General features: G+C 33.7%; 2 protein-coding genes and 1 non-coding gene across 3 annotated transcripts; 2 read left to right on the forward strand and 1 right to left on the reverse strand.

Moving 5' to 3' along the window:
- Positions 1 to 9514: 9514 nt before the first annotated feature.
- Positions 9515 to 9598, forward strand: Trnal-uaa (transfer RNA leucine (anticodon UAA)). Its single transcript has one exon. It is a non-coding gene; the product is annotated as a tRNA-Leu (tRNA).
- A 7152-nt stretch (positions 9599 to 16750) lies between these two features.
- On the reverse strand, positions 16751 to 18502 carry LOC135121732 (uncharacterized). The gene has a single exon (XM_064046016.1). The coding sequence runs from the start codon at positions 18500 to 18502 to the stop codon at positions 16751 to 16753; it is 1752 nt and encodes a 583-aa protein (XP_063902086.1).
- Positions 18503 to 20310: 1808 nt separating this feature from the next.
- Positions 20311 to 21311, forward strand: LOC135121733 (uncharacterized). The gene is made up of 2 exons (XM_064046017.1): positions 20311 to 20925; positions 20990 to 21311. The coding sequence occupies exons 1-2, from the start codon at positions 20817 to 20819 to the stop codon at positions 21292 to 21294; spliced, it is 414 nt and encodes a 137-aa protein (XP_063902087.1). The 5' UTR covers positions 20311 to 20816; the 3' UTR covers positions 21295 to 21311.
- Positions 21312 to 23995: the final 2684 nt, after the last annotated feature.

The raw sequence follows: 23995 nt of genomic DNA on the forward strand, positions 1-23995 counted from the left end.
AGCCCGTAGGGTATCTGAGTGGCTTAAAAGTACAAGAAAACACTTCAAAAGTGACGTTTCTGAAGAATTTTAACAGTTTTCTTGTATCTACGAACGCCAGAATGCATAAAATTGACCTAAACGTCTCCTTTTCCTATTCTGAGTCGATTCTGCATGCTTTAACTGTGTTTGGTGGCTCAGAACCATCAAAAAACGTTGAAATATAGTTCAAATTCAATAAAAATCGACAAAAATACAGTTTCTAGTTAAAATTTGATGGTTTCGTTGCACTTTCCGAGCCCGTAGGGTATCTGAGTGGCTTAAAAGTACAAGAAAACACTTCAAAAGTGACGTTTCTGAAGAATTTTAACAGTTTTCTTGTATCTACGAACGCCAGAATGCATAAAATTGACCTAAACGTCTCCTTTTCCTATTCTGAGTCGATTCTGCATGCTTTAAGTGTGTTTGGTGGCTCAGAACCATCAAAAAACGTTGAAATATAGTTCAAATTCAATAAAAATCGACAAAAATACAGTTTCTAGCTAAAATTTGATGGTTTCGTTGCACTTTCCGAGCCCGTAGGGTATCTGAGTGGCTTAAAAGTACAAGAAAACACTTCAAAAGTGACGTTTCTGAAGAATTTTAACAGTTTTCTTGTATCTACGAACGCCAGAATGCATAAAAATTGACCTAAACGTCTCCTTTTCCTATTCTGAGTCGATTCTGCATGCTTTAAGTGTGTTTGGTGGCTCAGAACCATCAAAAACGTTGAAATATAGTTCAAATTCAATAAAAATCGACAAAAATACAGTTTCTAGCTAAAATTTGATGGTTTCGTTGCACTTTCCGAGCCCGTAGGGTATCTGAGTGGCTTAAAAGTACAAGAAAACACTTCAAAAGTGACGTTTCTGAAGAATTTTAACAGTTTTCTTGTATCTACGAACGCCAGAATGCATAAAATTGACCTAAACGTCGCCTTTTCCTATTCTGAGTCGATTCTGCATGCTTTAAGTGTGTTTGGTGGCTCAGAACCATCAAAAAACGTTGAAATATAGTTCAAATTCAATAAAAATCGACAAAAATACAGTTTCTAGCTAAAATTTGATGGTTTCGTTGCACTTTCCGAGCCCGGTAGGGTATCTGAGTGGCTTAAAGGTACAAGAAAACACTTCAAAAGTGACGTTTCTGAAGAATTTTAACAGTTTTCTTGTATCTACGAACGCCAGAATGCATAAAATTGACCTAAACGTCTCCTTTTCCTATTCTGAATCGATTCTGCATGCTTTAAGTGTGTTTGGTGGCTCAGAACCATCAAAAAACGTTGAAATATAGTTCAAATTCAATAAAAATCGACAAAATACAGTTTCTAGCTAAAATTTGATGGTTTCGTTGCACTTTCCGAGCCCGTAGGGTATCTGAGTGGCTTAAAAGTACAAGAAAACACTTCAAAAGTGACGTTTCTGAAGAATTTTAACAGTTTTCTTGTATCTACGAACGCCTAGAATGCATAAAATTGACCTAAACGTCTCCTTTTCCTATTCTGAGTCGATTCTGCATGCTTTAAGTGTGTTTGGTGGCTCAGAACCATCAAAAAACGTTGAAATATAGTTCAAATTCAATAAAAATCGACAAAAATACAGTTTCTAGCTAAAATTTGATGGTTTCGTTGCACTTTCCGAGCCCGTAGGGTATCTGAGTGCCTTAAAAGTACAAGAAAACACTTCAAAAGTGACGTTTCTGAAGAATTTTAACAGTTTTCTTGTATCTACGAACGCCAGAATGCATAAAATTGACCTAAACGTCTCCTTTTCCTATTCTGAGTCGATTCTGCATGCTTTAAGTGTGTTTGGTGGCTCAGAACCATCAAAAAACGTTGAAATATAGTTCAAATTCAATAAAAATCGACAAAAATACAGTTTCTAGCTAAAATTTGATGGTTTCGTTGCACTTTCCGAGCCCGTAGGGTATCTGAGTGGCTTAAAAGTACAAGAAAACACTTCAAAAGTGACGTTTCTGAAGAATTTTAACAGTTTTCTTGTATCTACGAACGCCAGAATGCATAAAATTGACCTAAACGTCTCCTTTTCCTATTCTGAGTCGATTCTGCATGCTTTAGGTGTGTTTGGTGGCTCAGAACCATCAAAAAACGTTGAAATATAGTTCAAATTCAATAAAAATCGACAAAAATACAGTTTCTAGCTAAAATTTGATGGTTTCGTTGCACTTTCCGAGCCCGTAGGGTATCTGAGTGGCTTAAAAGTACAAGAAAACACTTCAAAAGTGACGTTTCTGAAGAATTTTAACAGTTTTCTTGTATCTACGAACGCCAGAATGCATAAAATTGACCTAAACGTCTCCTTTTCCTATTCTGAGTCGATTCTGCATGCTTTAAGTGTGTTTGGTGGCTCAGAACCATCAAAAAACGTTGAAATATAGTTCAAATTCAATAAAAATCGACAAAAATACAGTTTCTAGCTAAAATTTGATGGTTTCGTTGCACTTTCCGAGCCCGTAGGGTATCTGAGTGGCTTAAAAGTACAAGAAAACACTTCAAAAGTGACGTTTCTGAAGAATTTTAACAGTTTTCTTGTATCTACGAACGCCAGAATGCATAAAATTGACCTAAACGTCTCCTTTTCCTATTCTGAGTCGATTCTGCATGCTTTAAGTGTGTTTGGTGGCTCAGAACCATCAAAAAACATTGAAATATAGTTCAAATTCAATAAAAATCGACAAAAATACAGTTTCTAGCTAAAATTTGATGGTTTCGTTGCACTTTCCGAGCCCGTAGGGTATCTGAGTGGCTTAAAAGTACAAGAAAACACTTCAAAAGTGACGTTTCTGAAGAATTTTAACAGTTTTCTTGTATCTACGAACGCCAGAATGCATAAAATTGACCTAAACGTCTCCTTTTCCTATTCTGAGTCGATTCTGCATGCTTTAAATGTGTTTGGTGGCTGAGAACCATCAAAAAACGTTGAAATATAGTTCAAATTCAATAAAAATCGACAAAAATACAGTTTCTAGCTAAAATTTGATGGTTTCGTTGCACTTTCCGAGCCCGTAGGGTATCTGAGTGGCTTAAAAGTACAAGAAAACACTTCAAAAGTGACGTTTCTGGAGAATTTTAACAGTTTTCTTGTATCTACGAACGCCAGAATGCATAAAATTGACCTAAACGTCTCCTTTTCCTATTCTGAGTCGATTCTGCATGCTTTAAGTGTGTTTGGTGGCTCAGAACCATCAAAAAACGTTGAAATATAGTTCAAATTCAATAAAAATCGACAAAAATACAGTTTCTAGCTAAAATTTGATGGTTTCGTAGCACTTTCCGAGCCCGTAGGGTATCTGAGTGGCTTAAAAGTACAAGAAAACACTTCAAAAGTGACGTTTCTGAAGAATTTTAACAGTTTTCTTGTATCTACGAACGCCAGAATGCATAAAATTGACCTAAACGTCTCCTTTTCCTATTCTGAGTCGATTCTGCATGCTTTAAGTGTGTTTGGTGGCTCAGAACCATCAAAAAACGTTGAAATATAGTTCAAATTCAATAAAAATCGACAAAAATACAGTTTCTAGCTAAAATTTGATGGTTTCGTTGCACTTTCCGAGCCCGTAGGGTATCTGAGTGGCTTAAAAGTACAAGAAAACACTTCAAAAGTGACGTTTCTGAAGAATTTTAACAGTTTTCTTGTATCTACGAACGCCAGAATGCATAAAATTGACCTAAACGTCTCCTTTTCCTATTCTGAGTCGATTCTGCATGCTTTAAGTGTGTTTGGTGGCTCAGAACCATCAAAAAACGTTGAAATATAGTTCAAATTCAATAAAAATCGACAAAAATACAGTTTCTAGCTAAAATTTGATGGTTTCGTTGCACTTTCCGAGCCCGTAGGGTATCTGAGTGGCTTAAAAGTACAAGAAAACACTTCAAAAGTGACGTTTCTGAAGAATTTTAACAGTTTTCTTGTATCTACGAACGCCAGAATGCATAAAATTGACCTAAACGTCTCCTTTTCCTATTCTGAGTCGATTCTGCATGCTTTAAGTGTGTTTGGTGGCTCAGAACCATCACAAAACGTTGAAATATAGTTCAAATTCAATAAAAATCGACAAAAATACAGTTTCTAGCTAAAATTTGATGGTTTCGTTGCACTTTCCGAGCCCGTAGGGTATCTGAGTGGCTTAAAAGTACAAGAAAACACTTCAAAAGTGACGTTTCTGAAGAATTTTAACAGTTTTCTTGTATCTACGAACACCAGAATGCATAAAATTGACCTAAACGTCTCCTTTTCCTATTCTGAGTCGATTCTGCATGCTTTAAGTGTGTTTGGTGGCTCAGAACCATCAAAAAACGTTGAAATATAGTTCAAATTCAATAAAAATCGACAAAAATACAGTTTCTAGCTAAAATTTGATGGTTTCGTTGCACTTTCCGAGCCCGTAGGGTATCTGAGTGGCTTAAAAGTACAAGAAAACACTTCAAAAGTGACGTTTCTGAAGAATTTTAACAGTTTTCTTGTATCTACGAACGCCAGAATGCATAAAATTGACCTAAACGTCTCCTTTTCCTATTCTGAGTCGATTCTGCATGCTTTAAGTGTGTTTGGTGGCTCAGAACCATCAAAAAACGTTGAAATATAGTTCAAATTCAATAAAAATCGACAAAAATACAGTTTCTAGCTAAAATTTGATGGTTTCGTTGCACTTTCCGAGCCCGTAGGGTATCTGAGTGGCTTAAAAGTACAAGAAAACACTTCAAAAGTGACGTTTCTGAAGAATTTTAACAGTTTTCTTGTATCTACGAACGCCAGAATGCATAAAATTGACCTAAACGTCTCCTTTTCCTATTCTGAGTCGATTCTGCATGCTTTAAGTGTGTTTGGTGGCTCAGAACCATCAAAAAACGTTGAAATATAGTTCAAATTCAATAAAATCGACAAAAATACAGTTTCTAGCTAAAATTTGATGGTTTCGTTGCACTTTCCGAGCCCGTAGGGTATCTGAGTGGCTTAAAAGTACAAGAAAACACTTCAAAAGTGACGTTTCTGAAGAATTTTAACAGTTTTCTTGTATCTACGAACGCCAGAATGCATAAAATTGACCTAAACGTCTCCTTTTCCTATTCTGAGTCGATTCTGCATGCTTTAAGTGTGTTTGGTGGCTCAGAACCATCAAAAAACGTTGAAATATAGTTCAAATTCAATAAAAATCGACAAAAATACAGTTTCTAACTAAAATTTGATGGTTTCGTTGCACTTTCCGAGCCCGTAGGGTATCTGAGTGGCTTAAAAGTACAAGAAAACACTTCAAAAGTGACGTTTCTGAAGAATTTTAACAGTTTTCTTGTATCTACGAACGCCAGAATGCATAAAATTGACCTAAACGTCTCCTTTTCCTATTCTGAGTCGATTCTGCATGCTTTAAGTGTGTTTGGTGGCTCAGAACCATCAAAAAACGTTGAAATATAGTTCAAATTCAATAAAAATCGACAAAAATACAGTTTCTAGCTAAAATTTGATGGTTTCGTTGCACTTTCCGAGCCCGTAGGGTATCTGAGTGGCTTAAAAGTACAAGAAAACACTTCAAAAGTGACGTTTCTGAAGAATTTTAACAGTTTTCTTGTATCTACGAACGCCAGAATGCATAAAATTGACCTAAACGTCTCCTTTTCCTATTCTGAGTCGATTCTGCATGCTTTAAGTGTGTTTGGTGGCTCAGAACCATCAAAAAACGTTGAAATATAGTTCAAATTCAATAAAAATCGACAAAAATACAGTTTCTAGCTAAAATTTGATGGTTTCGTTGCACTTTCCGAGCCCGTAGGGTATCTGAGTGGCTTAAAAGTACAAGAAAACACTTCAAAAGTGACGTTTCTGAAAAATTTTAACAGTTTTCTTGTATCTACGAACGCCAGAATGCATAAATTTGACCTAAACGTCTCCTTTTCCTATTCTGAGTCGATTCTGCATGCTTTAAGTGTGTTTGGTGGCTCAGAACCATCAAAAAACGTTGAAATATAGTTCAAATTCAATAAAAATCGACAAAAATACAGTTTCTAGCTAAAATTTGATGGTTTCGTTGCACTTTCCGATCCCGTAGGGTATCTGAGTGGCTTAAAAGTACAAGAAAACACTTCAAAAGTGACGTTTCTGAAGAATTTTAACAGTTTTTTTGTATCTACGAACGCCAGAATGCATAAAATTGACCTAAACGTCTCCTTTTCCTATTCTGAGTCGATTCTGCATGCTTTAAATGTGTTTGGTGGCTCAGAACCATCAAAAAACGTTGAAATATAGTTCAAATTCAATAAAAATCGACAAAAATACAGTTTCTAGCTAAAATTTGATGGTTTCGTTGCACTTTCCGAGCCCGTAGGGTATCTGAGTGGCTTAAAAGTACAAGAAAACACTTCAAAAGTGACGTTTCTGAAGAATTTTAACAGTTTTCTTGTATCTACGAACGCCAGAATGCATAAAATTGACCTAAACGTCTCCTTTTCCTATTCTGAGTCGTTTCTGCATGCTTTAAGTGTGTTTGGTGGCTCAGAACCATCAAAAAACGTTGAAATATTGTTCAAATTCAATAAAAATCGACAAAAATACAGTTTCTAGCTAAAATTTGATGGTTTCGTTGCACTTTCCGAGCCCGTAGGATATCTGAGTGGCTTAAAAGTACAAGAAAACACTTCAAAAGTGACGTTTCTGAAGAATTTTAACAGTTTTCTTGTATCTACGAACGCCAGAATGCATAAAATTGACCTAAACGTCTCCTTTTCCTATTCTGAGTCGATTCTGCATGCTTTAAGTGTGTTTGGTGGCTCAGAACCATCAAAAAACGTTGAAATATAGTTCAAATTCAATAAAAATCGACAAAAATACAGTTTCTAGCTAAAATTTGATGGTTTCGTTGCACTTTCCGAGCCCGTAGGGTATCTGAGTGGCTTAAAAGTACAAGAAAACACTTCAAAAGTGACGTTTCTGAAGAATTTTAACAGTTTTCTTGTATCTACGAACGCCAGAATGCATAAAATTGACCTAAACGTCTCCTTTTCCTATTCTGAGTCGATTCTGCATGCTTTAAGTGTGTTTGGTGGCTCAGAACCATCAAAAAACGTTGAAATATAGTTCAAATTCAATAAAAATCGACAAAAATACAGTTTCTAGCTAAAATTTGATGGTTTCGTTGCACTTTCCGAGCCCCTTGGGTATCTGAGTGGCTTAAAAGTACAAGAAAACACTTCAAAAGTGACGTTTCTGAAGAATTTTAACAGTTTTCTTGTATCTACGAACGCCAGAATGCATAAAATTGACCTAAACGTCTCCTTTTCCTATTCTGAGTCGATTCTGCATGCTTTAAGTGTGTTTGGTGGCTCAGAACCATCAAAAAACGTTGAAATATAGTTCAAATTCAATAAAAATCGACAAAAATACAGTTTCTAGCTAAAATTTGATGGTTTCGTTGCACTTTCCGAGCCCGTAGGGTATCTGAGTGGCTTAAAAGTACAAGAAAACACTTCAAAAGTGACGTTTCTGAAGAATTTTAACAGTTTTCTTGTATCTACGAACGCCAGAATGCATAAAATTGACCTAAACGTCTCCTTTTCCTATTCTGAGTCGATTCTGCATGCTTTAAGTGTGTTTGGTGGCTCAGAACCATCAAAAAACGTTGAAATATAGTTCAAATTCAATAAAAATCGACAAAAATACAGTTTCTAGCTAAAATTAGATGGTTTCGTTGCACTTTCCGAGCCCGTAGGGTATCTGAGTGGCTTAAAATTACAAGAAAACACTTCAAAAGTGACGTTTCTGAAGAATTTTAACAGTTTTCTTGTATCTACGAACGCCAGAACGCATAAAATTGACCTAAACGTCTCCTTTTCCTATTCTGAGTCGATTCTGCATGCTTTAAGTGTGTTTGGTGGCTCAGAACCATCAAAAAACGTTGAAATATAGTTCAAATTCAAAAAAAATCGACAAAAATACAGTTTCTAGCTAAAATTTGATGGTTTCGTTGCACTTTCCGAGCCCGTAGGGTATCTGAGTGGCTTAAAAGTACAAGAAAACACTTCAAAAGTGACGTTTCTGAAGAATTTTAACAGTTTTCTTGTATCTACGAACGCCAGAATGCATAAAATTGACCTAAACGTCTCCTTTTCCTATTCTGAGTCGATTCTGCATGCTTTAAGTGTGTTTGGTGGCTCAGAACCATCAAAAAACGTTGAAATATAGTTCAAATTCAATAAAAATCGACAAAAATACAGTTTCTAGCTAAAATTTGATGGTTTCGTTGCACTTTCCGAGCCCGTAGGGTATCTGAGTGGCTTAAAAGTACAAGAAAACACTTCAAAAGTGACGTTTCTGAAGAATTTTAACAGTTTTCTTGTATCTACGAACGCCAGAATGCATAAAATTGACCTAAACGTCTCCTTTTCCTATTCTGAGTCGATTCTGCATGCTTTAAGTGTGTTTGGTGGCTCAGAACCATCAAAAAACGTTGAAATATAGTTCAAATTCAATAAAAATCGACAAAAATACAGTTTCTAGCTAAAATTTGATGGTTTCGTTGCACTTTCCGAGCCCGTAGGGTATCTGAGTGGCTTAAAAGTACAAGAAAACACTTCAAAAGTGACGTTTCTGAAGAATTTTAACAGTTTTCTTGTATCTACGAACGCCAGAATGCATAAAATTGACCTAAACGTCTCCTTTTCCTATTCTGAGTCGATTCTGCATGCTTTAAGTGTGTTTGGTGGCTCAGAACCATCAAAAAACGTTGAAATATAGTTCAAATTCAATAAAAATCGACAAAAATACAGTTTCTAGCTAAAATTTGATGGTTTCGTTGCACTTTCCGAGCCCGTAGGGTATCTGAGTGGCTTAAAAGTACAAGAAAACACTTCAAAAGTGACGTTTCTGAAGAATTTTAACAGTTTTCTTGTATCTACGAACGCCAGAATGCATAAAATTGACCTAAACGTCTCCTTTTCCTATTCTGAGTCGATTCTGCATGCTTTAAGTGTGTTTGGTGGCTCAGAACCATCAAAAAACGTTGAAATATAGTTCAAATTCAATAAAAATCGACAAAAATACAGTTTCTAGCTAAAATTTGATGGTTTCGTTGCACTTTCCGAGCCCGTAGGGTATCTGAGTGGCTTAAAAGTACAAGAAAACACTTCAAAAGTGACGTTTCTGAAGAATTTTAACAGTTTTCTTGTATCTACGAACGCCAGAATGCATAAAATTGACCTAAACGTCTCCTTTTCCTATTCTGAGTCGATTCTGCATGCTTTAAGTGTGTTTGGTGGCTCAGAACCATCAAAAAACGTTGAAATATAGTTCAAAAGTAGTTATATAGTGGGGCTGCTGGCTCAGGTCAAATGAGGTCAACCCGAGCTAGGAGCCCCACAACTTTTGATCGAGCGGTCATTGATCTTTTTGGTCGACAATTGACTGTTTGTGTATGAACGTGACTGACCTCGGCGTTGACCTTGCTTTGTCATCGCCTTGTGCTCGATCTATCTGACTCTATGTCCGTAGTCAGGTTGGCCGAGCGGTTTAAGGCGTCAGATTTAAGCTCTGATTCTCGAAAGAGAGCGTGGGTTCGAATCCCACACCTGACAGTTTTTTTTATATGCAGTTCTACAGTTTTGTTTTGCGTTTAAATGAAACACAATTTAATATTACGTCATTTATTGAGGAAATATTTCATACAACCAATTGTATAGACACTTAGCATTATTTAAAGAACAGTAACATTTTTTATTGTTAGATATATGATTATCACATGATGGGATTTCTTTAGGCAATTTCACACAGTCTTCAATTGTTTCGAGGTTCACAACTTTGGGGCAGTCTTTTCCTAGCGTTTCCATGAGATAATTTTCTTTACATTTTCCTTTTACATATAAGACCTTCACTCCATGTTCCTTGATGTATTTGAGCAAAATTTCTTTTGCAAATATCTGATCCTTGGAGCCGTCATTAAATCTCAACATGTGATGGTAACGTTCTAGATATCTGGCTTGTTTCTTGGTTTTTTCATCGAGTTCGTTGAATTGTTTGGTGGATTTGAATGTTTCATGTATTGTGTTAATTCCATCGTATATCGTAAGTTCTTTTACAATGAATTCTTGCAGAGTAAAACCTTGTACGTCAACTACAACCAACTTCATCTTGTCAATTATTTCGACTGACTGAGAAGGAAGCGACTATGCAATTGTTTTTCTATCAATCCAACTATTGTGGGTGCTATTAAATCCTAACCACTTGACATACAGTTGGTTGCCTTTCTTTTTTAAAACTTTTTCAACGAGATACACACCTGGGTGCTTAACTTTTAGTAGTTCCATTTCATAGAAGCCACCTAAAATGTTTTCACCCTTTTCATCTTTCAAAAAATATGTGATGGGATTAGTGAGATTAATTTTCCTTATTACGAAAATTTCATTTGACCAATTGGGTGTGTATCCCTTATCAAAGATTCCACGATATTTACTTATTCTTACGTTGTCACCAACTGTAAATTTTTGTTTATTGCTAACTATTTTAATGCGAGTATAAGCAGCTTTTAGAATAGCTTTCTCATTACTTTTGTTAACTTGTGAGGGTTTCATTTTTATAGTACGATGATAAGAATTATTATATTGATGTACTACATTTGGCAATAAATCTAACCATTTATAATTTCCTTGCAAACTAAATTCTTTCCACATTAAATTTTTCAATGTGCGATTTACTCTTTCAACGATTGAGGCCTTTTTTAAACTGTAAACACTGTAATGATTAATTTTGTATTTTTTCATAAGATTTTGAAACTTTACATTATAGAATTCTTTTCCTTGATCTGTTTGTAAATTTTTGGGTAACCATACGATCTTGGATAAAATTGTTTCCATTGCAGTCGTTATTTGTTGAGAATCTTTCGATTTTACTGGAACAGCCCACACATATTTTGAGAAACAGTCAATAACAATAAGTATATATTTGTATCCTCTATTTGTCTTAGCATACGGTATCATTTCCACTAAATCTGCTTGTAATGTTTCGTTAATACCCTTAATTATCACCTTACGTCGTGTAAAATTAATTCTTACAGGTTTGTGCAGTTCTGCAACAATATCTCTTTTAATGGGAGTTGGTTCATACACCTTCTTGCGCTTCATTTTTATTGCTCTTGTGTTTATAATATGCTTTCTCGGACGTAACTAATGATTCTTCAAAATTCACAGGGCATTTTATTATCATTTCAGCGAACAAATCTGGTACATTTTCTGTTTTATTGAAGGCATATTTGAACGAGATACGGTCACCGTTACGTAATGAAAGTCCTTCCATTTCTTCTCTATTAAATATTTTGTTATTTACACAAATATTTATTTCATTGCTAGTAATATTTAATTTTGCAATTGAACCAATTTCTAAAGGAAACGTGTAGTGAGTTTCTTTAGACTTTAATATGTACGTGTTTTCGATGGTTTTAGCTGATTCGAAGTGAAATATTAGATTATAGAACATATAGTTCGAAATAGTAATCATAGCATCGTCAACTGAATCTGAAAGTTTAGTATGTTTCAGCAAATGACGTCCGAATTTATCCAGAGTCATATTAAGCAATAATTTTAGCTTCGCGTAGTTCTTCTATTATAGAAACGATTTCGTTTTGGTGACCTGAGTGGCCTGCTGTCTGGGAAGCGACTAACAACTTCAGTCTTTCAACTAATTCATTTGGATCTTCCCAATACACATAATCAACTTTATTTGCGTTTACTTCTTTAAACAATACTTGACCACCTTTCTTCGGCTTTTTATACTTCGTGAGAGTTGAGAACAATGGTCCTATAATATTTTTGTATTTCATAGAACTTGTACCCAATATTCGATCATTTTCATCGAAATTTCTTCGATATGCATTAGTTTTTTCTAGAATTTTTTTGTATATTTCTTTGTCTTCCACAGTAAAATGAATAGGCTTCTTTTTAAAAATGAGTTCATAAATTCCAGGCGTCCCTATAAATATCTCATTATCTATTTTTATATCTGGACCTACAAATTGTACCTCCTTCGAACCAATGTAAAATTTCTCTGAGAACGTGTCATGTCTTACGCCTGTTCTGTGATCAAATTTACTTTCTGTATCGTGATGCATTTCGTCAATATATTTTCTCGGTAATTCATCAAAATCATTTAAATATTCGTTGTAAACATCTGTATCAACGATGTTTTTAATATAATTTTTACTTAATTGAACAGATTTTTCAAGAACTTCATCGAAGTTGTAATTATCATTGTCTTTTTCGGGAATGTATTCGAACACATTGTTCTGTGCATCTGTTTTATTTATTGATTCCTCGAAATCTCCCTGTGACAGAATATCATATTTTGAACTAATCGGACTCATTCCTTGTTCTTTTTCGTTTTTGATTGTATCGATTCTTTTCACAAGGTTAGTAACTTTTGTAGCAATTCTTTTTTGTCTTGGTGTGAAAATTTCTTCTTGCATTGGTGTATTATTGATAGTTTTTTTGGCACGAACAGGAGATAGAATTGTATTTTCCAACTTTCGCTTTGTTGGTGTACTGTGCTCAATGTTCGATGCATTTTTTGTTTTCACATCTTGATTACTTTTTATTGCAGATTCACTTCTTCTCTCAATTAATGTTTCCAAATGTTTGGTAAGGGGTTCATACTTTTTTTCTTCATTTCTTTGAGTTGCTTTAATTAGTTCTAATTTTCTTTGTAAATCTTTTCTTTTCTTAATCAATTTCTTTTTTAAATCAAGCACATCTGATATTTTCGAATCCATGTCTCCTAAGACTTTCGAAAATACAAATAAACTGAATTAATCTATTTGAATTAAAGGCTTATATACGTATGCAACATTTCACAAACATTCTATAAAAAAAGACTAGTTTTTTTTTTTTTTTCATATTTCAATAGTATAGATGCACATGTTTTGTTTTGTAATGATCTCTTATATGATCTTTATAATAGCAATATATACAGGGTAAGTTAGGGGTATCTGTTTCACCTCCACATTTTGGACATTTATATTTTACAGGAACTGGCATGTTGACGGTTTAAGATACTTTTATAGACTGAAATTATGGAAATGGGTCAATGAAATTATCAAATCCTTTTCTAAACCTACCACTACGAATTTCGTTCTCTTTATCGACTACTAAAAATTCATAACTATTTTGCCAGCAAAATGAACAGATTTCTTTAAATTTATCAAATGTGATATCAGTACCGATATGATCATCATAAATATGACGCAAGTTTAAATTATCTTGCTTAAATAAAATAATAAAATTTGCGTTGTCTCTTATTAGATGTTTAGGAATACATGTGTATGTTTGACATAAATAAAAACAATCTATATTTCTGTGTCGTCCCATGCTAAAATATTCTTTCATTAAATTTTGCTTGTCACATGCCACGTCGTCAAAAATGAAGACAGAATTAGTTTTAGCTTTGTGCGCTGGTGGTATGTTGTTATTGTCGAAATTGTTAAAACTATAAAAATTTATACCTTTAATAGGTTTTAGAAGATTTTCCAAATATTGATATTTTGGTTGGAAAAGAGATTTAGAATACACGTAGACATTTTCAAATCTTAAACCATTTGGATGTTCGATTAAACCTATCATAACATTAGTTTTTCCGCAATTAGACGGTCCGACAATTATACATCTTACTGTCGATGGTAAAAGATCTCCGTGTCTTTTATTCTCACTGTTAATTTTGATATCGTTATTGCTTATCGGCAATTTAAGGTTTTGAGGGATCAAACGCATTTCGACATCTAATTAAGAAACCGACATGTGGAGGGGTATAAATACTAAATTTTTCTACGATTCCATTAGTATTTTAGCTGATACGAAAGTTTGAGTATAAATGAAGATTACGAAGCGAACAAGGAACAGTCGTCGTAGTGAGACCTACAGAAAAACATATTGTGGACGTGGGATCGTAAATTCGGTTATTAATAAATTACCGTTTGAACTTCATATTCCGGGTTATAACTTTTGTGGACCAGGAACTAAATTAGAAAAACGATTAGCAAGAGGAGATAAAGGTCGAAATCAATTAGACGAAGCTTGCAAATTTCACGATATAGCTTACAGTGAACATAAAGATTTGGAAAATCGACATAAAGCCGATAAAGTTCTATTAGATAAAGCAAAACTTAGACTACGTTCTTCGGACGCATCTTTCGGGGAAAAAGCTGCTGCTTTAGGTGTTGCGGCTGCTATGAAAGCTAAAATAAAACTTGGTATGGGTTGTCGAATCAAAAGAAAAACTATTAGACGTGGAAAGGCCTTGAATTTTAACGTTTTAAGAAAATCCGCCAGGCTTGCTTTAAAAAATAAGAAATTTAAGAATATGAAGGATGCTGTAAAAGTGGCCATGAGAGCAGTAAAATCATCAAAAGGAAAAAAGAGAGTGAGACCTCTTCGTCACAGACGTATAATACCCATACCGAAAAGTGGTGGATTTTTACCTCTACTACCAATATTTGCCGCTTTAGGCGCTCTGGGATCTTTAGGTGGTGGTGCAGCAGCCGTTGCAAAAGCTGTTAACGATGCTAAATCAGCTAAAGAACAGTTGAAAGAAAACCAAAGACACAATCAGAAAATGGAGTCGATAGCTGTAGGAAAGTCAGGGAGTGGATTATATTTGAAACCATATAAAAGAGGATATGGTCTTTTTTTAGCCCCATCAAAATTTCAAAAGAACTCCCGATAAATCTTCCAAAACATGCTCTCACCAACATCGACATTTGCAAATATGTAAAGCGTTTGAAAATTCCTCGCTTCAGAGGAGTTTTTATGAAAGATTCGCTTCCAAATAAAGTGCACCTTAATGAGTGTGGTATATTAAATCTAGACAATAAGGAAGGTTCTGGAACACATTGGACAGCTTATAAAAAAACTCGAAATGAAGCTATATACTTCGATAGTTATGGAGATTTGAGGCCACCTCTTGAACTGATCAAATATTTACAGAGCAACGGTTCCTGTAATATAGTATATAATCATCAAGCTTTACAGACTTTTAAAACTATTAATTGTGGACATTTATGTCTACGATTTCTATATAACTGTTACAAATAAAATTGTTCGAAGTTGGAGCGTTTTAGTTCAATTGATAGTGTCGTTGAAGCAAGTACTACGATGTCGAACGTATTTTCATTGGATGGAAACAGTTCTGTACTTTCGAGCAGATACTATCCACCAATTATCTTGGAAGATTATAACTATGCTTTAGGATTAGAAAGTTTGGTTACTTGGAATTCTTTTCCAAATATCGATAACAATAATAACAAATTTTATTTTTTTACACCAGACAAAAAAGAGCATTATATAGAAATTCCCGAGGGTTCTTATGAAATAGAAGACATTGAGTCGTATTTAAATAAAGAAATCAAAAACTATATGGAACATTATTTTCAATACCAAACTGACGAATACGGAAATAGAATAAAGAAATTTAAAATGTCAACACCAAACTTAATAATCAGAGGAAATAATAATACATTAAAATCGGAAGTTAAATGTACCCTTGATATAAATTTTTCAAGAAAGGATTCCTTAGGAAGTTTATTAGGATTTAAGAACATCGTTCTTATCCAAAACTAGCGAGCCATTATTCGATAAGGATGAATTTAAAGAAAAGACACCCATAGTAGTAATCGACTGTTCTAAACAAACGGAAGCTTTGAAGAGAGGCCCCGTTACAATTACGTTGTGGTTTGAAACGACCGCAGGTATTCCAGCAGACACCACAGCCTACTGTCTTATTCTTCACGACCGAATGGTAAAATACATTCCTGCACAAGATGTCGTCAGAGTGTTGTGAATAATTTAAAATGTTACTGTATTTAAAATTAATGTATTATGTTTGAGGGGTAAATAAAACTACATATACAACCATTTTTGTGTATTTTATTTATGACAACCAAAAATTACATCTAAAGTTTTCTTATAATCATCTAATTTAATTGAGGGCCATCTTGCTGCATCTGGTCCTTCGGTCCATCCTAATGGTAATTCAGGATTAGCTTCACCTTTGACAATGTTCTTTTTGAGCCAGGTGAAAATTCTTTTGTGCTCCTGATTTTCAGAGGGTTTAAATGTGAAGGAATCGTAATTGATTATCGTTAGAGCCTCAAAGAATGTAGTGAGTGCTTTGTGATTTGCCAAATATGCAGCTCGACACATAAATTCGTCAACACATTGCTCGATCCGTCGGTAATTTTTCTGGATATTTTCAACAGGATAGAAGAGATCCCCCAGATTCTGCCAGCGATGATCACTTAATAATTTATAAATAAAAGATTTATAAACTAGTGAATTATCAAGGTAGTTGGTGGTCATTAAAAACTCCAAAGAAGCATAATTTAAATTTTCAATGTTGTCTCTTTCACATATATTTAGAAATGCATCAATATAACTGTCAAGAGATTGTTTCTTTTGTAGGAGTACACATATGTCAAGAGTAAAAAAACCAACTTCATTTTCAGCAATCCATTTAAATACTTCATCCGGTACAATAAATTCGGCTTTTTCAATAATGTAAAGGAACAAATTTAATTTTGTCCTATCATTCGCAGCGGCGCGAAGATAAATTTTATACACATTTTCGGATGCACAAAATGCTTGCAAATCAACAAACTGTCTCAAGTCAGACATTGTAGTAATGTGAAATCACCAACATCGAATAAATCATCAGCTAACTTAAACTGCTTTTATATTATAATTCCCCACTCTTCACATTTCTGGTGGCGAAATATGATATCCCCAAGGTCGCGTATCCGTTGCAAATCTTGTAACAATTCTCTTATCATCATTATGGCTGAGAACTATTTTCTCCTGTTTTATTGTGTAAACAATATGATGTTTTGATTTGATGAGATTTTGGGACTTTTCGTAATTTCGGCTATTAAATAAGCATTCTTTATAATTTTCGAATGTTATTGTTTTAAGTGAAGCTTTCGTACTACCTTTGGATTTCTTAACTACCTTTTTATTAAAATCATCCTTTGCAACTCTATATGCATACATTTTCGATCTGAGACCCACAAATTCTAACATAATCTTACCGTTATTTTCATCTTTCATCAAACCTGGCACTTTTTTATTTTTTTGTTCTATACCATAAACATTATACAAATCATAGTCTGAAGTATCAAACCGATGAGAATCTTTCTTAATATATTCGTATATATCACCTACATGAAATTCGTAAATTAGACTGTCAGTGTCGGTGTAAAGCAACTTTGCATTATTGTTAAATGTTTCCTTAATATAACCATAGTGGAATTCATAGAGAAAAGTTTTAGAAATATCTAAAATACAAAAACCGACATAAATTGGTTTATTTAAAAACACCTCTAATTTACTCATTTCGATGATAGCTGAATCATCATCAAATACAACGGAACTGTGAAAATTTGGTTTAGAAATAAGAGAACGAACTCCCCATCGTCCCTCCCATTTACTGACCAATCGAATATCCCTATGTTTTCGAACATTTTCCATGCATTTACCATAAATAGCGTTAATCATTAATTTAAAAAAATCTTTTTCAAAATCGTTCTTCGCTTGCTGTCTAAGCCTTGTATTTAAATCTATATATTCCTTTAACCACGCAGACTGTTCGAATTTAAGAACACGATGTACACATTTTATTTTCATACCAAATTTTATATACATTTTTAAATTCCTATAATGTATAACATAATTTTTCTTAGGATATAAAGTCAATAACAACTTTTTAAGTTTAGATCTTGAAATGGGAGGTATCATGTGCTCTGGAGCTAAAGGTAAATCGCTATGTATTTCATGCAAATCTACTGGATAATCCAAATCGCATTCAATAATATAACCAGTTGTGGAATTATCAGAAGTATCTAAGATATCTGAAATATTGAAATTTTCTACAAATTCAAATTTCCCATACGGTAAACATTGAGACATTGCCGCTCCGTAAAGGTTATTAACATCAAAATACATTAAATAGGTACTATCTTGTGAAGGATCATATTCGTCTTTATTCATGTACTTATTATTGGCTTTACCGTATCTATTAGAACATTGGGAAACTCCACCTCTAATACCTCTCTCCACAAAAAGGACTTTATCTATGTCCGTTAAGAGTTCTAGTTTAATTTTTGTCGTTTTTAACATGGCATCAAATGTTAAGCCTGGTGCAGTATAATAATGTAAGGGATCAAGTTGATAAGTATTTAAACACGTAGTTCGAAATGCTTCGAATACGTCGGCTAGAAGAAGCACATCTGTTTTTAAATATAAATCGGAATATTCTCCTAATGTACGAATATTGAAAGTATTCCAAACTTTGATAGCGTGAGAATAATCTTCATCTTTAACATCTTGTTCGTATAAGCGGCTATAAAATTCCTTTTTTTCGGGTAGTTTTGTTTCAAGGAGTTTCTCCCAGGAATTTATATAATCATAAGGAAACACTCCTTTTCTGTTTAACAAATAAAATTCTTCCATATTATTACAATTTGTCTGAGTAATAATTTTTTGTGAATTATCTAAATTGGAAGAAAGCTTGTCTAAACTGTAGGGCATAAATCTGAAAGAATCAATAAATCGTAAACTAACTTTTGTATCATCGACAAATTTAGTAAATGAAATATATCTTTCTTTATTGATGGGAAGCAATTTAATGTCACCTTTTATTGAATTTGAAAGTTCTTTAATAAAAAAATGTGCGTCATATCCACTCATATTATGAAACACCACAGGTATAACACAAATATCTTTATAATTTAAATTACAATTCTGATGTGCAGCGCCCCTATACATTCCAGTTAAGTGATTATGATCGCGCACTTTAACGTTATTTTCTGAAAATGTTTTTTTACATATATGACATATTTGTGAGGATTCAAACTGCTCACGTTCTTGTGTAGTTAATTTTTCCATAGATATAATGTTTTGAAATTTGTTGTTACAAAAATGAGCCAATTGATTTAACTCTTGAACAAACCATTGGATGCAATCTTTACCTCGATACAAACGAAATCTGGAAAGAGAATTATCATATGAACAGTGAAAATAGTATGCAACACTGTATGCAACATGTTTTTGATAAGGATTGGTTTTACAAGTAGTGGACATGTGGTCTTTTGAATAATCAAGAAGAATACTCTCGAGATCTGCGTATATAGTAAAAGGTACTTTCTCTTGATATCTATAATTTTGAAAATACAAATAATTTTCGTTTTCTGATGGCAATCTTATGGAATATTTATTAATACTCTGACATGTAGTTTTATGTTTTTGGAGTAACTCCTCTGTAGTGAAATGATTTAAACATCTTTCGCATATATAAAATTTACATTTATGGAGGGAAAGTTGCTTAGCTAAAAGAGCTGACAAATTTTTGATCCACACGAAATGATAGAGCAATTGACGATCTTCAAAGTGATCATTGTCGTTTTTTGTATTTTGTATTTGTGTTTCAGCAGGTAGCATAAGCAAATTAATTACTTTATTAGAATTTAAAAACCTTGTGCTTAAACGACAAGGTAAAACTTTTTTCTCCTCGATGCAGTACAAATTAATTGCAAGATTGTTGAGTTCTTCAAATTTTTGAATGTCTTTAATTGTGATTGGAAAGTCTAAATTATCATATTTCAACACATTTTTGAAGTGTGGATACGACGATTTTCGATGTGAATTTTTATCGGTAGGGAATAAAGCTGAAACTATTGCCCATAGAAAACAATATTCACCATCATTTTGAACATTAATTATTGCATGTTTTTTTTTAATGCAAGCTGGTGTGGACACGAAAGTTGAGTAACCAAATTTGATTGGATCATATTTATTTATGTTAATTTTCAATCCTAAAATCTCATACAACGCCCAACCGGAGTCCTTTTCCGCAAATTCTTCTAATTTCTTCATTATCTTATCAACAACGTTCTCTTCGTACCATTGCTTTAAATCTGTATATGCATCAATGTGCTGATTTTTTGTGGAGAATGTTTTAACGTCTGTTTCACCAGAGTGCGGTTTAATAAAATTTGCCGAAAAAATTACATTTACTTTTAGCATCGTGTTTTTTAGCTCTTTTCTAATTCTAAACATAAAACATTTAAAAGATTGTCGAAAAAACTGAAGAGGATCTTTAATGTGATGATTAATTATAAATCCTGTACGAATTCTTTGTTCAAAACAAGATTCTATGTCTTGCCAGGTTACGTTTGCCGTAGGTTTAAATTTGTCTCTTTTAAAATAACCTTCTCCAATTTTTAGAGACAATTGTTTTTTTTTATTTAAAAGCTTGAAGCGGTAAAATTTTAAATAAGCTAGACTTGTTTCTAAGGAATTAGCATTTTCTAAAATATTTTCTCGATGTATTTTACATCTAAGTGCTTTTCTAATTATTCTAATGCTGGTATTTATATATACTAAAAAATTTTTAATTTCTTCGATTGTTTTGATTTTACTAATATATTCATGAATTAGCTTAAGCGAGCCTTTACATATAGCCGTCACTGTTTCCTGCGGATGCATTTCTTTTTTTTTTTTTTTTTTGCTGTCGAACTTGTTTATCACAGTAGAAAGAAGAGCACTATTATTTTTCTTTATTTTTCTGTGGAATACCTTCTTATTTATATGTGAACGAAATTTCCGATTGTAACTCACAACTCAACAAATTTAATAAAAATCAGCGAAAAATGAGACGCGTATTTTTGCAAGCTCAGAAAAACAACTAAATTATCAACTTCAGCGTAATTAAGAAAATGTAATCTGTAGTAAAAGTGGAGGAAAATAGCAAGAGTGGGGATTGATAATGTGTATAAATGGGAGATCACCCGCAAGAGTTATAACAGTCCTCAACAAATTGAAGATCACAGTCAGTCCTCAACACTTAAGAAAAATATATATAAACAACAAAATGGGTAAGCTTGTCTTTATTACTATTAAATAAAAATCCTAATTGTTTTTTCTTTTTTTTTTATTTAGAGCAATTTGTCATATGCCCGTTTGACAGAAGCCATAGGCTTCTTGAGAGCCGATTGAAGCGCCATATTTTTAATTGTCATCGTGAGGCCTGGGAGCGGGAGAGATGTCTTCGTGAGGCTGCTTCCAGAGCATCCCATACGCCACCATCACCACCACCACGAGCACCACCACCACCGCCAATAATAGAATGCCCAGACAACTGGGATAATGAAATTAGTCAAACGTACGTCCCCTCCATGAGTAGGGAGCTGCTTCTGGACAGAACGGCAATCAATAATTATAAGTCAGTTTTTAGAAGAAAATAATAAAATAATTATAGTAATTTGTTTCGGTCCGTTTATCGCTACCACCCTACCATGACTTACCACCTCTACAAGCTTGCTATTCGAGTGTGTGTATACAAGAACATAACTAGTCTAAAATGTTTCTGCCTATCAACGTGATGGTACTATTAAGTGCGCTTGTTGAAAACAACTTATATATCTATACCACGCCAAACATAACTCTTCTGTATATTCAGACGTATGAAAAGGAATGTTGGGAAAAAATGACTCCGATCAATATAATCGAAACCAGTTATCATCTCTTCTATGCGAAAAATATCACAACGCAAAATTATTTGGCTTACAAGATAAAAACAGAACAAGGAAATCGACAATTTTCTCAATGGTTAATAATCGAAAATATTAACAGTAGTAACAATTCAAAGGAAATCTTTGATTTTTGTTTAAGAAACGATCATGTGTGGTCTGCTTCACTTTTCCTCATATTCTCGATAATGACCGTAATAGTAGCATGCTGGGATTTGGCGAGCCGTTAGTGCTAATTGTGGTGGTGGTGGTGGTGGTGCTGTTGAATACATATATAGGTTACTTCGCAACAACAAAGTACTCATTCTATCCAAACAATGTTAGGCTTAAACTGCACACTTACTTTATCGACCATTTTAATACAGAAAGATTTGTATTTATTCACTGATAGCAATGTTACAGATGTACATTTACAAACTCTGGTTAGAAATAAAGAATGTACTTGTAGAAAAATGATAGAAATTAAAGATGGACATGATCAGTTAGTTATGTTTTATTCAAAAAATGTATCCGTTTCCAGCCAACTGCAGTATCAACTAGAATTTGTCTTCAAAAACAGAAGCCGATGCAAGTCACCAAATATCACCACTATTAACGATTATAGTGGATACAAAAGTTCTAGCGGTGAAAATGCTACACAATATTGTTTGGCAAAACCCTGGATCTGGATATTTACTTCTGCAGGAGCAATTATTTTTGTAACTATATTTTGTGTGTTACTTTATTTAGTGTTAATATGTTTCACTCATTGTAGCAAACCCAATAATCCAACAAATGTTTGAAAATGTATGAATGTACGGATTCAATAAAACAATTATTTACATTTATTAGTTTTATTTCACATATATTCTATAATTTTTTTTTTTTTCTAACAGCATCAGCACTACGATTTAACACAACAATAAATTATTTAATATTTTTCAAATTATTAGCAGCAACACAGGAATCATCGTGATCTACCACTACAGTATATGCTGACATAGCTAAATTGTTTGGTTCAAATCGTACTTCCTTTTTCGCAATTCTTTTCTTATATTTGGTGATGCGATCTTTTTTTTCAACATTGTCGAAATTCACATCTGTTAATTTCCATTCAACAAGTACTGGATTTACTCCACTTGAAAAATACATTGCCACTTTGCATATCGTTAAATCGAAAGATTTGAGAATTCTTAGTATTCTGGCTTCCAAGGAAATTTGAGGACGAGGTTCAATAAAAATAAGGTTAAATAGAAAACCTTCAAAATTCAAATAACAGCAAGGCCATTTGGATTGATAAACGTAAATAGAGATTCGGTTAGCTTGGCAGTTATCCTTAGCCCATTCTTCTATATTTTCATTTTTTTCTATATAAATATCAATGTCCGTATATGAAGAGGTTCGGTTCAATAGAAATGCGGCAGGCACATCCACCAGCCATGAATTTTCTGCACAATGGAAATTTTTGTCGTAACAAACTTTCGATTGCTTGAATGATACAACGTTTCTCTTCATTCAATGAATCTATATCAAGATCGCGAGAAACCAAAAGACTCTCTTTCAGTGGAAACATATCTGATGTGTGAACTGAACTGATAAATTTATAGAACACCAATACGTCTTATATACATGTGCTTCATCACAGTGAGGCTTGGATTGCTGAATTGCAGTTCTCACGGAAATAGTTTTTTCATGACCTTGAACTCTTAAGTTCCGTGAAGAGCACGTGTTTATGGAATTGCCGAATTGCATTTCTCACAGAAATAGGTTTTTTCATAACCTTGAACTCTTAATTTCCGAGAAAAGCACGTCTTCAAAAATTGCTGAATTGCATTTCTCTGATTTGGATCAATCTTTAAAATGTCCATATATGGACATGAAAAACTGCTGATTCGGCATTTAACCCCTCTACATTGTTTATTTTTTTGTATATTCTGCATTATTTTTCCTATATATTTAGAGTAGTTACTTATAATTGTCATTAGTTATTTTTATTCTCTCTCTCTGTGTGTGTGTACAGTGTCCCTGCAATAAAAATGAAATTTTCCCTGAGTTTAAAAAAACCAAAAATTAATATTCTGGAAAATATCGTCATTCAGGTAGGTTTTTTTTTTATTTTTATCTATTATATATTTGCATTATTATTGCGATTGCTTTTTCTCTTTTTAATAATAACTAAGTAATGTTTATATATTTTGTAGCCACCCAATAATAATAATTGCCGTCCATCATCACCACCACCCCCTATGAGACTTATCTCTGAGCTCTCGGAGGAGGAGATGAGTCGATTAAGATCTCTAGAGCCCAGTTCTCCACAGCCCTCATGTTCCTACCAGCAGCCGTCTCCTCTCGATATCGACTTGACGCCATCTATGTTCGATGGCGAAGAGGAAAATGGTGGAAAGAACATGAAGTTATTGAGGGCGTTGTGTGAGAA

The sequence above is a fragment of the Zophobas morio genome, unplaced genomic scaffold (assembly GCF_036711695.1).
Source record: "Zophobas morio isolate AGI-343-1 ecotype UQ-CSIRO unplaced genomic scaffold, CSIRO_AGI_Zmor_V1 ptg000684l, whole genome shotgun sequence".
Classification (NCBI taxonomy): domain Eukaryota; kingdom Metazoa; phylum Arthropoda; class Insecta; order Coleoptera; family Tenebrionidae; genus Zophobas; species Zophobas morio.